The sequence below is a fragment of the Colletotrichum karsti genome, assembly GCF_011947395.1.
Source record: "Colletotrichum karsti strain CkLH20 chromosome Unknown Scaffold22, whole genome shotgun sequence".
Taxonomy (NCBI): domain Eukaryota; kingdom Fungi; phylum Ascomycota; class Sordariomycetes; order Glomerellales; family Glomerellaceae; genus Colletotrichum; species Colletotrichum karsti.
Window position 1 is genome coordinate 692,058 of NW_024065922.1, and position 17,807 is coordinate 709,864.

Genomic DNA, 17,807 nt, shown 5'->3' on the forward strand with positions numbered 1-17,807 from the left:
TCCAAAACGACAGCTAGCAATCCACCATCTCCAGACCTGTATCGATGCTCTCCGAGACTTACGGATCGCGTGGTGTGCATGGAGTGACCGAGCTTTGAGAGCAATCCAACTGCTAGCGAGAGAATGGTACCACTGCGACGATGTATCACAACTGCAGCACTGCAATGATCTTAGCCGACTCGAAAGCGTCAGGCCGGGATACTCCGATAGAGAAGAGGTCCTCATCACAAGATATGGCGCAAGGGGAGATGTTGGAAGCACTCCACTTGGCTCGGGCCAGGCTCAAGCTTCCGGTCTTACCAGTGGAGGCGCCGTCGGAAGCGCGAGTGGTGATCAAGGTCGAGAACCAGCTGTCGGAGAGTCTGATCCGCTGGCATTCTTGTTTGATTCTACAATGCCGGATCAGTACACCGATACGCTGGTCAGGGAGTGGCTTGCTGAAAGCGGGTATGATGATATGTTGAATATGGCTACGTAATATTGAACAATAATCTTCGCGAAGTCATGAATGAGCTGTGTCTGTATCGTTGTCTCTGAATACTGGTCATACGACATATCGCACTTGTTGCGAAAACGCACCACAAGAACCATCACTCTCTTGACGTCATATTGAACGAAGAATGGCGGAGTCACAATTCATTTCAGGACCTGGCATCAACCCCGCAAAGCCCCTTTGCGTTGCAATCACGGTTATCTTTCGACAGCCACGCTCTCGGTCGAGCCCTCAGAATCCAGGGAGTTGGCAGAAGTCTAGATCGGTTGTTTTCGCCTTCTTAGATTAACAGCAACCAATGCAGACAAATCAACGAGCTCGAAAAGGGGTTGCCCCAAAAGCAGTATCACAATTCAGTGAGAGATATGACTTAACACCAGAAATTAAGTAACAGGAGTATCAACAGCATCTCACAAATTCAAACCCAGGCACAACTCCACCCAGCAGTCGACCAACAACAGACCCGCAGGGGTTTTCCAAAGCATATAAAGTAGAAAACCCCCAGAGTTGAGCCATTTGATAACACAACTCTTCTTGGAATTAGTACAATGCTGTTTGTACTTGTTTGAAAATGTTTACGATGCCACTGCCGAGATTCCAATGCTGGGTCCTAGTCAGCCTTTAGGTATCCAATAGCACGTCTGACAATTGGCAGTCAGCACTGCTGACGTCAATGCTGTGCCGACTGACATTTCAGGTTTATCGGGTGATATTTTACCCAATGCTTCTGCACATGAATGCCGATCCGTCTTCCACATTGGATTGGGAAGCCTGCCAATTGCTTGGCAGCAGGCTACGGAGTGTGCGTGGAGGCAACCAAGTTGACCTTTTCCGAACGCCTCGGCATGATTGTTCTCCGATAGACTTCTATTGGCCACAGACAGGATGCAGCAGCTGCAAAACACAGGACTCCTGTGTAACAATGCAGATTTACAACAGCTTATAAACGCCTCACCATCCCCACCCAAAGATGTTCATGTTTCTACTTCATTCTGCCCGATTATGGGCAGTACCTGCCAGAGTCAGATCGAGGGACATGACCTTACGCGCATTTCCTTGAGTAAGCGCGTTCCCTTTCGCGAGCACTATTACATTGTATTCAGGTGGATCCCTCGTGAGCCACTCCAATCACACGTTCTTCGGCACAGTCTGCGTTGCCTTCTGTCTCTCAAATCTACGTCTGACGGCCGTCGTCTCGACAAAGGGCGGCGGCCTCTTGACGCGCTTCAATCACTCAACCTTGGTATTGGTGTGGAATTATCTCCCCCAAAGTCTCGATTGATTTTGATGAGAACATATCTCGAACTGTTACACCAATCGCTTTGTGTCACTTGACCTCCGACTCGACGACTACGATCGGAGCGTCTACACGTTTAGCGCTTGAATTATTGCCTGATCTCGACTTGGATGGTATCATCTCTCAGACCTTTTCACCACGACCATCCTACCAACCACTGGGACCCTCCACTCAATCACCTATCTACTTCACTACACCCATAGCTATACGCAGCCCGGATTTCGCCCATCTCTTGGATGAAGGATTCAATATCGGATCATCATCTCAACTTCCCACAAACGAAGATACCCACTTCGAGCCTTATGTAAATTCCAAGGTCAGCATTCCCGATGAGATTCGACCCTCTCATCTGGGACATTATCACTCTGAACCACAATCTCAAGACAGCTTCATCGCAGATGCTTCGTCTTCAGGAGCATCAGGGCCTCAGCCTCTGCTGAGGTCAGCTGCAAAAGGCGGGATACCAAGTTCAACAACAAGTCATGATGGGACTCAGTTGTTGCCTCTGTTGCCTACACGACGTAAATATGCGTGTCAAGCATACGGATGCACATACTCCTGCGACTTACCAAAGGACTTGCGGAAGCATTGTTTGAAGCATGAAAAACCAGCCCAGTTTCACTCTTGCCCGAACAGCGGGTGTGACAAGAAGTTTCCGAGGAAAGACAACTGCCTTCGACATGCCCGCAGAAACTGCAAGTTTTCTCGAGAAGGATCCACGTTCGATTAGATGGCGGGCTTATACACCTTCCACGTGGCTTTGGGAAAGGGAATAAGGGTATATGTGGCGTTACTACTGAAGATTGTTCACATTCTTCTTCATTTCTAAGATAATCGAGGCCTTCTGGTGACTTCTCGTCTTCTGTGGATATAGGACAGCTCAATAATCCTGCTTAGGCATGTGTGTCATAGTATTAGCTAGCCACATTCATAGTAGCAGAAATACTGGATTGGGTAGTGAGTCAGAGTCAGAGACGCAGCCTGTTCGTATTAAACTCAACGAACCGAATTCTTAGCAATTGGTATCAGCTGAAATCTTTCTACTCAACAAGATTGCTGAAAGTGTGACATGTCTACCCGAAAGTCTGCATCTCTACCGCCTACAACTACATCACGCCGCACAACACAATGCGGCCACTGTTATTTTGTCTTCTCGCCAAACGAAACGAGCATATGTTTAATATTTAATACTTTGAAAGGATGAAACTCTCCCCCTGATAAGTTTCTAGACGATCTGCTTTCAACATACTCCGTAATATTAGGTTCAAGTCAAGCCATATGATTAAACAATGACGTTAACATAAGAAAGGTAGCACGCAGTGTTTGGCACAACTCCGCTGGAATCTCTACCGCCTATCCAGCTCAGCAATTTGATGACATTTCCAATGCGAATAGAAAACCTTCTCCAAGTATAGCACAGATACCCCTCACGAATTGTCTGAAGGTTCATTCAATCTGGACACCATTACGCCAGCATTACGTCTGAGCGCAAACTCAACAGATGAGGAAGCTTCCAGTAACATTATCCCAGATGCTAAGTTCAACCGTGCTGCTATAAAGCAGGGAAATTTTCCTGGATTGCAGCTAGGTTTTTATCATATCATCACGGAGTGCCGGATCGGTGCAATACTACCCTCACTTTTAGCTCACGTACATCCTTGGCAACTTACAAGCACGAGCTCTTCGCAGCTAGTGCTCAACATGGCCCCTCCTAAAAAAGCGTTGATTGCAGTGACCTCCGCTCATGCTCCTCTCTATCCCAAGGGCCAGGAGACGGGTAAGTCCGCCATCGACTTCTCCGTACACACACACACACACACACACACACACACATCATTTGCCTCAAGATCGACCTCATCTGACCTCGTCACACCAACAGGGCTCTTCATAACCGAGGCACTGCACCCCTTTAACGTGTTCAGATCCTCGGGCTTCGACGTCGATCTGGTCTCCGAGACCGGCACCTACCAGCCGGACTGGCTCTCTCAGCAACCGGACTGGCTGCCGGATAAGGATAGAAAAGTATGGGAGGATCATCAGAGCGAGTTCAGATCGAAGCTGGATAAGTTATTGAAGCCGCAGGATATTGACCCGGAACAGGTGAGCAGAGAAATTATTCACGCGAATGGATGACGCTGATGGACGGGCTTGATACTTAGTACGGCTTGTTTTTCGCCTCAGCTGGCCACGCCTCATTGATCGATTACCCTGACGCCAAAGGTCTGCAGTCGATTGCTTCGAAGATGTATACTAAAGGAGGCATCATATCCGCAGTGTCAGTAGACCCCTGCTCCTTAATTTTCCATTCAACAGACTCCATCAGGCAAGACATCGTGCTGAATCCCCTAACAAATTGCCAGTTGCCATGGTGGTGCCATCTTTTCGGGAATAATCGATCCCTCAACGAAGAAATCCATCATAGACGGCAAAAAGGTGACCGGGTTCACCACTAAGGGTGAGGAGGAAGAAGGCGTTCTCGACACGATCAAGAGCTGGAACAGACCCACCATCGAAGCCGCCGCGGCGTCGGCGGGTGCAACCTGTGAGTCCAACCTAACATTTTTACACGGTCGCATCAAATCTAAAATTTCTTCTCCGTTTGTGATCATGGTCTGATACAAGAACTGTAGATATACCGCCACCAGGACCCTGGGATGCATTTGCCTACACTGATGGCCACATCGTCACTGGCGCCAACCCGGCCAGCGCGACTGTGACTGCCGAGGCAGCTGTGAATGCGTTTGGCAAACTTTGAAACAGAACACATGATCGGTACTCTCTTTGATTCGATAGTGATACGAAGTTTGGTTACGAGCTTAGCAAATATTCTATTTCGTCAACAGAAAATCATGAAGGCCTTTTAAAGAACAGTCGAGGCGATCGGTATCAAGCAGCGAAATTATGATAAAGTGTTCCTATTGTCCAGCCCGAAAGAAAAGTAATACCGTTCCGAGATCTACTATAATAGAAGCATCCGTTCCAGATGCTAACGAGAATTCTAATACAAATGCGCACGAGTAGTTGTCGAAGCTCAGAAACTTCGCGTTCGAAGTCCGCTGCCACGCTGTCCGAGCCGTATCCCAGACCTGCCCGAAGCCAGGGCTCACATTTCTATTCATCTACCTACTCTTTAGGCGTGAACTCATAGCGGAGGCAGCCCGCGGTAACAACACCGCCACGGCCCTGGTTGTTCTTGCCTAGAAACACGGTTAGTTAGTCTGCTCATACCAAAACGTCGGCGCGGTCTTGGACACTTACAATGTCCCCAGTTGTCAATGAGCAATCTGGTGCACCAAATATCCTTCTGCTCATCGGTTGCGCCGTCAAAAAGGAGCGGGTTCCCGACGTTCTGGCGATCGACCGTTGTCTCGCAGCCCGACATCCAGCTGACGGACATGAAGTATGGAACTTTCTGCGACTTGCTCTGCGCGACCAGCGGCGGCGAGTCTGGCCCTAACTCCCCCCGGCAAATCCACATCGCCAACCGCTTCGTCTCTTCGTGGTGGATGTCGCCGGGCCCTGTGTACACGCTGGCGTCGTTGCAAACGCGCTGGCCAACAGCCATGGGTGTCTTTGCAACGGCCAGCGCCGGCGTGGGATCGGGCCTTCTCGCGACGATCTCCCTGGAGAGGGTCGTTGGAGGAGGGAGTTCCGGGACAATGCAGACGCATTTGCCGTTGTCGCAACCAAAGGTCTGGCTCCCGCTGCACATCACGGCCGAACCGCATTGGCCTACTGTCTCTTGGGTGCAGACGAAGGGGTCTGCTGCGGCGGCGGTAGCCGTGGCGAAGAGGGCGGCTGCCGCGGTGAAGATCTTTGCGTAATACATTGTTGATGAGGTGATGGGTGAGTCTCGAGTCTTTAAGTGAGATGCTCCAAGAGGTCGACGGATGAGTTAGATGTTGCGGGCAAGGTTGTGACTGTAGATGTGTGATGATGAGAGAGCAACAGCATGGAAAAGGATATCATCAAGGCCTTATTATACTCAAAAAAAAGACATCGCCGTCAACGAAGGTCCTCGGAATATCGCGTTTAATCAGAATTCTGATCAAAATTTCTCACAAAACCCCCATTTTCCAGACCCCAATCCAACTTCACCACGGAATCAGCCTCGCCGAAGACCTCGCCCAGTCTCGTGGCGGTAGATGTCCATCACGCATGGTGGAGTCGATCATGGAGTACTTTGCACCATCGTCAAATGAGAGAACGCAGACGCTGAACATGGATGTTCTTTGTGTACCTAGTATCCACGAGAGTCGACGGGGCAGTGCCGTCCCGTGTTTCCCCCCGGACGTCTGCCGGAGGCTATACCCGCATGCGCACGGAAGAGTTCGGTGGGGCAAAGTACCTTACCAACACCAACAGAACCAACAACCAACAACCAACAACCAACGAAACATGAGAAATAGCGGTTCTTTCTGGAAGTCATTTTCTAACCTCGGTAACGATTGCAACCTGGTGTTGGTTCGTGGACAAGGAAGCGTGCTACGCCTCTTGACCGGGCTTCCATCAACTCCACTGAGACAGCCTTACTTCAATTCTTGACAAGATGTTTTGCGGTCCGGATGGACTTCGCGGCAGCTAAGTTTGCAATTTTGGGAAGGGAGACCTGACTGACTGATGCTGTGTATTAGGCTCGTTGACAGATAATCTCCAATGCAGAGACATGCATGCGTCTCCTACGCAAAAGCCATCATGTCATTATCGGCTGCCCCCATTCCCGCTCTGAGTTGATTAACAACTCACCACCTGTTCTTTACGACTTTGGTATGACCCAACTTACCCATCTCGCCACTCTGACGTTCAGGTGCGGCCGAATCACCCGCCGTAACGCATCTGTATCAGATGAAGATCAGTTCTAAGAAGGTCGCATACATTCATCGTCAAATCAACAGAACGTGAATATCATCAGCTGATTTCGCTGGCACACGTCTTAATGGAGACTCGGGAAACCTAGACATGTGACCAGCTTCATCCAATAATATATCAGTCCTGAAAATACGAACCGTAGACAAAGAAAGAAAGAAAGGCGTTTAAATACACTATTCCACAGTCTTCAGTGGCCAAGAAGTTAATCAACAACTATGGGGCGGGGACTATGTCGGTGCAGACGTTCAGCGTGATCAGACCCGATCTTCGTCGTCATGCACATATACAAGTGAATTTGATGGGTAATAAAATCTGAACAGTTTCCTTGCGTGATCCCAGTTACTGAGATCTCACGTTATAGTTCGTGGGTGAGAGGGGCGCAGACAAACATGGGGTCTTGACCATAGTATAATTCTCTCATAATCAATTCACCTTCGTTCGTCGAGCTCCGACATACACATGTTATGCTTCTTTCCAGCCCTCTGTAGCGCCTCTCCTGCAACCAATGATGGATAATGGCTGGATATGGAGAGTATTGCTCTTCAGAAGAAGCACCAAGTTCAGAGTATGGGCAGGTCTTGGGTGCTCGTTATTAGCTGGCTGCCGTCAGACACTGCCTGAGCCCTTTTCTGTTCAAACTGTTGTACCACATCCGCATACATCTCTTCGACTTCTTCACAGCTGACCCCAATAGAATAAATAATCTGCGCATATCTTGTGAACCTGGGACTGGCAGCTGGGTCCGCACCGTTCTTAAGTAGTCATCGTACATAATCCCAGTTCAGTGAGTTTTTCGCATGTGATAATGCTGTGGCCTCGTGCCGCCGGGTGGGCATCATGGCATATTGCCCGACCAGAGGGTATCTATTCATTCAAGTAAGCATTTGGAGTTATCATAAAGCAGTTATGCATGGCATATCAGCAAAGGGTACTCACACATTGGCCACCCTGTTAATGTCCTCGCCCAGGGCAATCAAATGCTGTGCCATAGAGAACCGTCTAGAGAGATTGGGATACTCCAGCTCAGGCGGTTCTTGGCACAGCCTCTTGAAGAGTTCTTCGTCCATCACCACAGTAGTCGCTGGATCAGGTCTTCGCCAAGCAAGACCATGCAACGGCATACCAAATTCCGGCTTCGCCCCGTGCGATACGAGGAGAGTCACAGCTTCTGTGGCGCCGAGATTGGCCGCCATCTCCAGGATGTGCCTCTTGAGCCTCTGCACGGGCTGTTCGGAGAAGCTGAACATGATATCGCCAAGCAAATCCCTACCTATGGTCGGATCCGCTCCGGCGTCAAGGAGAAAGCGCAGTATATCTATATCCAGGATACAACGCGGATGATGCAGTGCAACCTCCTGGCGGGCGAGGCAGAGGGGTAGCCGTATGCCTCTCTGTAGGGGGCCGAGTAGCTGGTTCGGGTGCCATCCAAAGTCGACGAGAGTTTTCAGAAGGTTCAGAAGCTGGGGGCTCCCGCTTGTGAATATGCTTTGCGACTCATCCTCTGGAAACTCGATGGGCCTACGGAAGCATCGATAGTGCAATTGCGTCGCCGGATGCTGCAGCAAAACCTGCACGACGTGGATCTGCAGGTTCTGGCACGCCTCTTACAAGGCGAAGGAAAGGTCCGCGGGTGTTGGCGTGGAGTGGTCCACGAAGGTGCGGACGCGGTCGAGGTCACTTTCGGCGCAGGACCGGTAGAAAGACATCGAGGAATCGTCGTCGCGGTAGCCGGGCACATCCTGCATTACGTATAGAGGGCTGGGCAGCTGAGGCGGTAGCGGGGGCAGGTCTTGATACTCGACTTCGAGCTCCTGGAGCCTCCTGCGTACTCCTGCAATGTTATTGGCGGCGCGCTCATCTTCCAGGTCCTTCATGGCCTGCTCCCAGGCTGGCGGATGGGGGACACCGACGATTTGGAAAGCCCACAGTCGCTGGTCTGACATGGCGTTGTATTAAGACCCGGTAACTATCTTTGGTTGAGTGAGTTAAAACGATTTGGAGTAAGAGGAGGTAGGTTAAGATAAGATACCTGGGTAGGTAGGTAGGTAGGTAATGCGCGAAGTGAGAGAGAGCTGGCTATAGTTGCTTAGAGGGCAAGGGGCAGAGAATTGCTTCTTATTTCCATCTCATGAACTACCAACCAACGCCAAGGAATTACGTGTATGCGCTGTAGGCCAGTTTGGGTCCAATCGCAATTACGGAAACGCACAGCAGGCCGGCTATATGTACTATTATGGGGATAGTGTATCTTGGGATGTTGGTTAGTTGTGTGGCAGTAGAATCAGGGTCGGCGCGGGTATTGATCAGCGGGCACAGTTGAACTTGTCCCATAAAGGCCTCGACCTTGAGAGGAGGAGGCCATCAAAGCAACTGCCTCGAACTTGCCAAGGAGACATCAATTCTTTCTGAATATTTCATTGAACATCTTTCTTTCGACCTAGGTATCGGAAATACTTTAAACAAGAAAAGAAACTAATTTGGTACTGAGCAGCAAGAATTTGTCTCGATCTTGATTTTCAGGAAATCAGAAAGACAGAACACAATGCCTGAGACTAGAGGTACAAGACGCCTACAGTTCACTTCGGTCTTTGACGAGGAGGGTAATTCTTCGGGTCTTGGTTTACGCGTGGCACAAAGCTTTCCAGTCCAATGTCGCATTCAAATCGCCGTTGTACCAATATCTTTACCGCGGCACCAACGATAGGGGGGTCTGCCAACAGCCGGGCCCGGATCCGAGGCCCGCGTCTAGAACCAGCAAGCGGGGGCCGGGGCTCGGCAGCAAGCGGGGCCTAATCGATAAAGGTGCGATGATTACATGTACGGTCGAAGACTATGGCCCCGATCATGGTACACCGTATACAGCTGGCTTCATAAGAAGCGGCTGACTGCGTTGAGAATTGAAGACATGGTAACTCAAACCGTATCGATCTTTCCCAACATGCACGTAATGCTGGACACTTATCATTCGGACTTCAACCAGCAAAAGTTGACGCAAATCTTTTTCCGTATGCCATAGGTTTTGATAAGATTAGTATCCCATCCATTGCCACAATACGCCAGTCAAGCCTAGTAAAGCTAATCGGGCAGCCTCAGAGAAAAGGGCTGGACAGACAAAATGTCTTGCAACTAGATTGCGCCACAGCCACTGAAGTCAAGCTTATTTTAGAAATCAATCCTGAGGTCAGGCTGCGAGCAGACAAGCACGCTGATTTGTCGCCTGATTTGTGCTTGTATGTGTCAACTACACATCAAGCATACAAGCACGCCAATTCGTCGCCCGATTTGTGCCTGCGGGTGTTGGAAAGTATCCAATGATAAACTTCCGTCCTCTCAAATCTCTGTTCTGGCCAATTCCCAGAAGTGGCGAAGATGTCGTCTCTTTCTCTTCCCTACTGCGAAGGATTCCGAGATCGACACGAAAATTCTGACCTGCAGGACTTGGCTACAGTTCTGTCCGCAAAAGACGAGACATGCCACTTCAGCTACTGTCTGATGTCTGACGCTGTGTGATGCTGTGTGACTTGAGGCCTGTATTTGTAATACCAGTCTTGACCACCCATACGGAGACGGGGGACCTGCGAGTTTCCAACTTGAACTTTCCTCCCTCTCTCCCACCACCTGGGTGAGCCTCGTTGCTTTGATTTATGTCCACCTTCACAATCCAAAATATCGACGTTGTTCTTCTCAATCGATGTTATAATGTGTCTGAAAATCATCTTTATCGTTCTCGTTGCTTTTCTCACAGCAGTCGCAAACGCCCAGGGCCAATGCTTCGTGCCCAATGGCACAAATCGCCATGAACTCGCCAATATTGGCACCTATGTGTACGAGGCATGCGAAAGAGACGGTCATAGCATGTGCTGCAACACTGCAAACGCGGACAGATGCCAAGCCAATGGGCTTTGTTGGCATGCCGAGAGCGAGACACTCTGGCGAGGGAGCTGTACGGACCAGAGCTGGAAATCCTCGAAGTGCTTGAAGCTTTGCGTCTCCCCACATGAAGTAGGCAAGTAAACTTGTCGCTATCCTCGTGGAATCTTTTCGAACGAAGGATCCCAGAGGGGTCGTACTTCACGGTGGTGAAAATCGTTAACCCATTTTGCTTATAACAGGCATTGAACAGCTTCCGATGGACGAAATGGATCAGCCAGTAACAGAATGCGGAGATGAGAAGACATATTGTTGTGGTGGACGTGAAAAGGCGCGAGCATGCTGTGAAGCTGGGCTGGGTGTACGCATAGTGGACGGACAAGTTGTTACCGCAACCTCGGCAACCACAACACCGGCCCAACCTCCCTCTGCATCCGCATCTGCCACAGAAAGCGGCAATAATACGAGCAACGCTGGCATCATCGGGGGCGCCGTTGGCGGAGGCATTGCAGCAATGATAATTCTAGCGCTGGTTTGGTTCATTTGGCACAGAAGGAAGAAGGTCGCCGACTCTGGCAGCAACTCAGCACCCATGGCCGAGTTAAACAGCGACGAGAGGAAGGATTTCTGTCCACGAAGCAGTCCGCCACCTGGATACTCAAGACCACCATCCGAACTCCCTGTGGCGATAGTTCAGCAACCAGTTGAGCTTGGAAGCGACTCCCTACCACCACGGACTGCAATTTGATCCAGTAATTCTCTCAAATTTGCCAGTAGGCGTGTTGAAAAGCGCAGAAGTGCGCTCCTTCAACTACAAGGCGGACTAGCTAATAGAATGGTATTTCTTATAGTTACTGTAATTCTAGTTCATGAAACTGCCGCTATCCCTGTTTCCATCGTGCCCAGCGCCCGGAACATTCTAGTTGATGGGAGTTCTTCAAAGCATCAACCAAAAAACCGTTATAGCGCTTTCCAGCAAAACATATACGTAATAGCACATTCTTCCAGCCGAGGGCCCATTCGTTGTTTCACGTGACGTGTCGATGGAGCTCGTATCACTATGCTTCGCATTTTGCACAGCAGAAATAACGATGGGTCTGTGGACTGAGAATAGTTGTGGTTGATTTAGATTGCTTGAGACTTCCCAATATGGCTTAAAGGGCACCATACTGAACAAAGCTTCGAAGTATCAATCACAGTTTCGGGATATCGTCCAAGCCAAAGGCTGTTGACGTGTTAAACGGATTTGAGTCATAGTTATGAACTGGTCCCGAAGAATATCGTATAACGGTGTGTATTTTTGATTATTCACGATAGTCGCAGTCTCTGATAGATTGTGTCGAGCGGGAAGGTATCTACATCTTAATGAAAACTGATCATACAGGCCACCCCGATGGATAGGCCACTTGATGACATAGCTACGAATCTGTGTATGGACTATATGACCGCTACCTTAGATCTAGACAACTGATCATGGTCGAATCGGCTGAGTATCACAAATTTCCGCTAAACCACTGTGAGACCCTGCCAAAGATAGAACATGAATTGAGATGTCGCCCGTAATTCTGGGTCAGCTTTGTCCGAGGCTATTAATGGCAATACCTCAGACTAACTGTTTGCTCCCATTCGTAGATGCACACTTATCTGGACTTAGTTTGGGCAATTAGCATCTCACTTCTCTGTTACTCATGCAGGTCATGATGGTTGGGTTCCCTGGTAAATACCTGCGTCCGGCCGAAGTATCAATCTCCAGCCCCCTTCAGGTTATACTTTTCTACAAACAAGGGCTCAGCTGAGGAAAGGCAGCCTCATTTCTCTCAGAGTTTGGACCCCGCAAAATCGTACTTGCCATTGGCGTCTTCAGTGAAGGCCGCCATTTGAACCTAGAGATGGAACCTACAATCGTCGGATGCCATTATTGAATTGCTGTTGGACAGCCTAAAATGTTTCCTAAACCTAAGGATGGAGTCCAATGACTTAATTATCCGAAGTGAGCATGTGCCTGATGAAAATGTAACCGCCAATTCTCATGTTTCCGAGGTATTTGTGATATATAAGTACTGTTATCCTGACAGCTGAATATCAGATTCCTCCGGCAATCATATCATAAGTCTTAGTGACGAGCACGTCGTTACAACATACCTATAAATTATTTGAAAACGCATAACATCCGGCGCAGCCTGAGAAACATACCATGTGTGCGGCGATGTCTGTCTCTCTGGGATACCAGAATCTCATTGCCAGTATCTGTCCAAAGTATCTGACCTTGGAAGAAACTGATGAGATCCTTCGGCAGTTCAGAAGTGACCACTGGATCGACAACCAGCAGGTTCTTTGGACCGGAACAAGTTATCATAGAACTAATGTTTGGGCAAAGAGACATGGAATGCAGACATTCACCAACGCAATGGGACCCCTTATAGAGCCTGGGAATCCAGCATGTCGAAAGTCACACAAGAGCAAGAAGGGATGGAGTAAATACATCAAGGGTGCTTCCGCAATCTTTGCCTGGCGCATGTCGCAAAGCCCTGTCGCCATTGTCTTGACTCCACCTCCGCCGAATCGTTTCCATCCTTCAGGGGTAACGAACTACCAAGATATCGAGGAGCCAATCCTGAAAGGGGTGCTCGGAAACCTGCCAGTCGAGAAGATCATGATGATCCATCCAGAAGTCAAAGGCGCCGAAGATTACAGTTATGAAGCATGGCCCGTTGATCGACAGGACGACTGGATTGCGAGATTTGGGTCAAGCCAGCGCCGTGAAACACGCTGGCGACTCGTAAGTGCAAAACGAGGTATGCGCCATTTCCATTCATCCAGATTGGACTCAGCTGATTCAGAGATAGTTCCGACGGCATGGGCTATCAGCACAAGAAGCGACCATGTCCCCGCAGCACCCTCGCTCTTGTCCAACAGCAATTTGGCAGCCGCTCCTTATGCGACAACCGAGCCCCAAAATTGGCTTGTCGTTGTTCTTTTAGTTTCTTTTGTTGATTTCGCTTTTGGCATCGTCCTCGCCTTGGTGGCATTCCTGGGACGTAAAGCCAGCAATGAGTTGCAATACGATGGGGTTTTCCACGACTCGAACGGCGTCCGGTCAAGCTCTGAGCCAGTTGATCATCCCTTTCAACAAAGAGACACTGGGTCGAGTATGTCTCTGGAAAGTACGAAGTTGCATGTTCTGGGACTGTCGATCACTGGGACTGTGTCTCCGGTATTACAGCAGCAGATGGTGTGCAGAAGTCTGGGTAGATGGGATGCCAAGGAACTGAAGAAAGCATTCAAGAGGCACCAGGCAAGGGCGAGGCCGTGACAGAATCATGGAACCATGCCCCATCAAGGTTTAGAAGTTCAATTGGATGTAGTCATTGGATTCGGGACTCACTTCCGTGTACAAGACGTCAGAATTAAAATTCCATTTTATGCCTTCGTCTCTTAGCCATGGGCATTCCAGAACGACTGAGTAAAAACATCGATATCAACCAGAACACACAGATACTTTCTCATTCATTGATAATTCAGTTGACGTCCACCAGCCGAGGTCACCGCTTGCCGGCAATACTTCTGAGAACCTACATGCAATTTGCTAACCTTACCAATTGCGGGAAGTCAACCATAAGCTTTTGAAACCTGACCGCCGGTAGGGTTCAGACGTGATCGTGATCATCCGATAACGAGGTCCCTGGCGTGATGAGTAAGTTTGGTAGGCCTCCGGCATGTATGCCGGCCATCGTCTCCTGATTCCAAGGCAAAGTAGGCGAGCCTCCTGTTAATATACCTGAGCAAAAGTCGCTCGTATTCAGTGTCTTCTTGTATCATACATTGCGTAGCACACAGCTATGTATGTTACATCTTTCTTCTTATTCACTGTATGGACCTTTTGACAGCTTCACTCGACCAACATCACATTAATACTAAAAAGAAAAAACAAAGCTATCGACAGCTAATCCAAAATATTTGCCCGAAATATCTGGACCAGGATAAAGCAAACCATATAGTTACCCAGTTTAACCATAACTGGATCGAGAACAACCAAGTTCTCTGGAGTGGAGTCTCCCACGCCGTAGCACAGGAATGGGCAGAAACACGAGACAGGCAGACTCTCACCAAGGCCATGGGCCCTTTGATGGATCGGACCAGTCCAAGATGTTTGAGGGGCACGATGTCGTCTAAGAAATGGACCAAATACATCAGAGGGGCTTCGGCCATCTTTGCATGGAAGATTACACTTGGCGACGTGACGACACTGTTGACTCCCCCTCCGCCTAATCGACTGCATCCATCGGGACTCAGCAACTTTCAGGATATCGAGCAACCGATACTAAAGGGAATCTTTAGCGGGTCGAAAGTTGGAAGAATCGTCATGGTTCATCCCGATGTCGAAGGTGCTGAGGACTACTCGTACGAGTATTGGCCGAACGACCAGAAGCGCTGTTGGACCGCGAAGCATGGACGCAAGAAACACGCCAAACACGTATGGAGAACCATAAGCTGCAAGAGACGTAATGAGACCTCAGCCTACCTGTAGGTATTAATATTTGCTGATGCTACTTTAGGTCCAGCAAACTGGACTTGCACTGCTCAGGCAAGCAAGAAAGACCCAACCCCTTCTGTGAATTCGGGCTCACACATTCTGAATGAAGTAACTATGTACCTATTCGCGCACCTTTGGGCATTTGTTCTTACAGAGCGGCGCCGGGCTTGATCTCCCGAAAATTCGAGGGATCAAGCATCCTGTTGGATTGTCATCAGTTCAAAAATGGACTGACTGCAATACATCCGGAAGGACTCAGACAGTTGGACCAGCTGTCTGATGTCTAACAATCCAGTTGGGTTGTCACCAGCTCGGATACCGAACTGATTGCAATTCTGCCGAAGAGTCTTTAGGCAGTTGAATCAGCTGCCTGATGACTACCTTGCTAAGCTGCCAGCGGAGACTAAAAGTCACGACGCATCTTGTCAAGGTTGCGAGGCATGGTTTCATATTGATGCCATGCCTCTCAAACACAAGGCTTCAAGAAAGAAGAAGAGTAACCAGCAGGTGCTTTCTGGGAGAAACGTCAACAGAGGCCCTCACCATCAAATTGTTACGAGCAAGAGGGGCTCGGAGTGTATCGGAATGCAGGGTATGGGATTTGAAGCTATGGGGAGAACTAAGCTGACGGCCGGAAACAACAAATAACTGATTCACGTGGAGGAGCTACAGAGGATAACGTCAAGGATTAAGGATTGGAAAAGTACTCTCAGATTGTCAAGTTGTCTCTAATTGGAATTATTGATTATATATACAAGACTAAATGCCTTCAAGCTGATTCTCCGAGTTCAAGCCAAATGAATATGACGCTATTCTGTTGAAAGCATACAGAATCGTGCCCAACAGCAGACCAATCCTATCGTCATGAACAATAGACTAGCGACCGTGGAAGTTACAGCACGTCGAGTCCGGGTAGACGGCGGTCTATCTCACATGAATCTCTTCATTATCTGACCAACTTGTCATGAAAGACATTAACTAGAAACTGAATGGGATACCAATTCACAAGTTTGTAGCGCATATCAGTATCCGATATGAGACGCTCACATCTTACACCGCCCGGAAGCCCTGCATGGGTCACTGATGTCCTTCCCGCACGTGAGTTGATATGTCAACAACATCATCTAAGAGCTCTCGGAGAATTCAGCACAATGGCAGATACTGTACGACCTGACATCCTACAATTACGCGGGGTGTTACACTCAGCTATTGTTCTCGATGTAAGCTGGGAGATCAGACCCCCTTGATCGATCGTACGTGTTGATCCTCCAAGATCAAGGAAAACTTCATCCTCCATCGACCCGACGTGACCTCATGAACGCCTGAACGCCTGAAGCAAAGCTGCCCGAGCTGCCCGGAACAATGACCTCAATGCCGAAGTCAACGTGAATCTGTCTCATCATCTCGATGTTGCCGAATATCTGCACATGATTTGACGTCAACAGTCTCAAACCGCCCGACAATCACCACGACCACATCCCCAGCATGTGAAGAATCACGTCTCAGCTGAAGCGCTTGACATCATCACACCAGAGATCACCTCACCGAAGGGACCCTTATTCCCCAGCTAACCCACACAGATCCCTTCTCAGCTCACCCATCCCCATCGACCGAAACGCACCCGTTCCACAAAAGTCAGCACATCACCGGCGACGATCAACGGCAGTCCCCTCTTTTCAGGCGAACGCCAGTCGAGGCCAAGCCACAGACAAGAATCTCGAACGTCTGACGGAGGAGGCGGAGGGTCCAGCAGGCCTAGAACTGCGGGACGATCGCTGGCGTCATCCCAAGCAACCCTCAACTTCGACGACCCCTCTCAGGGTCCTTTGGGTGGTGCCGAGCAAATGGCAAGGTAGCTGCATCGGTCTCGACACCCTCACGTTATGAGGCTTGCATCTGAGCAATGCAGGGCCGCCTCATCGACCCTCGAAAACGTCGCCTTGCAGGGTCCTGTCGTCGTGTTGTGCTCGTGCAAGCGCGACGACGTCCCCCTCCCTCTTGGGGTATCAACCTCACACCCATTCACAGGCGAGAATGGCGACATAGACGCCGCAACATATCATCGAGGCATATATGCAGCAGGCGATTCCAGGCCTATACGGAAGATGCTGGAAAGAACTACGTCGACGTGGTTTGGATAGGACGATAATTCCCGACCCTCCATCGCGAAATTCCCTGAATATCGTCCGAGGAAAGCATTTCTATTGAGGGTATCGGTACCGCAGGCGATACGCCAGGTACACACAAGTACACGGTGATTATTTCGTCTTATCTAATGGTGGTCTAAGAAGATGGTGGTGGGCGAGCAATCGACCCAGAATCTCCGATGATTTGACAATTGAATTAGCAAAAAACCAATGAGCCGACCTGCCACCTCTCAACAAAGCATTGTTCTCCGATAACGCAATCCAACCAAACAAGACAGAATGAGAAAAACGAAAGAACGCACAGCCTCGCGCGAACCTATCCTAGCCGCCTCCCGGCCACACGGCCAAGGAGCGAGAAGGGAGGGAGGGGGTGGTCGGGGATTTTGGACAGGACGAGAAACAATACACCCCAACCAGCCCCTACAGAAATGCAACTAGGGACCCTGCCAACACTGCAGAAGCCGAAAAAAAGAACAAGCAGCATAATAACAGCGAGCGAGCGAGCGCACTGAGGATCTGCGGCCAACGAGTGCTCATTTCCACCGACGTTGGCAGTGGCACGTCTAGTGCTGCCTTTCCCAAACGGCGCACGCACTT

General features: G+C 49.5%; 3 protein-coding genes across 3 annotated transcripts; 1 reads left to right on the forward strand and 2 right to left on the reverse strand.

Moving 5' to 3' along the window:
* Window positions 1-3,491: 3,491 nt before the first annotated feature.
* CkaCkLH20_07256 (uncharacterized protein) lies at window positions 3,492-4,545 on the forward strand (the record flags this gene model as incomplete). Its single annotated transcript, XM_038889973.1, has 5 exons — window positions 3,492-3,567; window positions 3,670-3,890; window positions 3,950-4,065; window positions 4,151-4,332; window positions 4,421-4,545. 5 exons carry the CDS (start codon window positions 3,492-3,494, stop codon window positions 4,543-4,545), a joined length of 720 nt encoding a protein of 239 aa, XP_038744897.1.
* A 368-nt stretch (window positions 4,546-4,913) lies between these two features.
* Window positions 4,914-5,619, reverse strand: CkaCkLH20_07257 (uncharacterized protein; the record flags this gene model as incomplete). The annotated part of the gene is made up of 2 exons (XM_038889974.1): window positions 4,914-4,987; window positions 5,049-5,619. 2 exons carry the CDS (start codon window positions 5,617-5,619, stop codon window positions 4,914-4,916), a joined length of 645 nt encoding a protein of 214 aa, XP_038744898.1.
* Window positions 5,620-7,591: 1,972 nt separating this feature from the next.
* CkaCkLH20_07258 (uncharacterized protein) lies at window positions 7,592-8,602 on the reverse strand (the record flags this gene model as incomplete). Its single annotated transcript, XM_038889975.1, has 2 exons — window positions 7,592-8,177; window positions 8,268-8,602. The coding sequence occupies 2 exons, from the start codon at window positions 8,600-8,602 to the stop codon at window positions 7,592-7,594; spliced, it is 921 nt and encodes a 306-aa protein (XP_038744899.1).
* Between the last annotated feature and the right edge of the window lie 9,205 nt (window positions 8,603-17,807).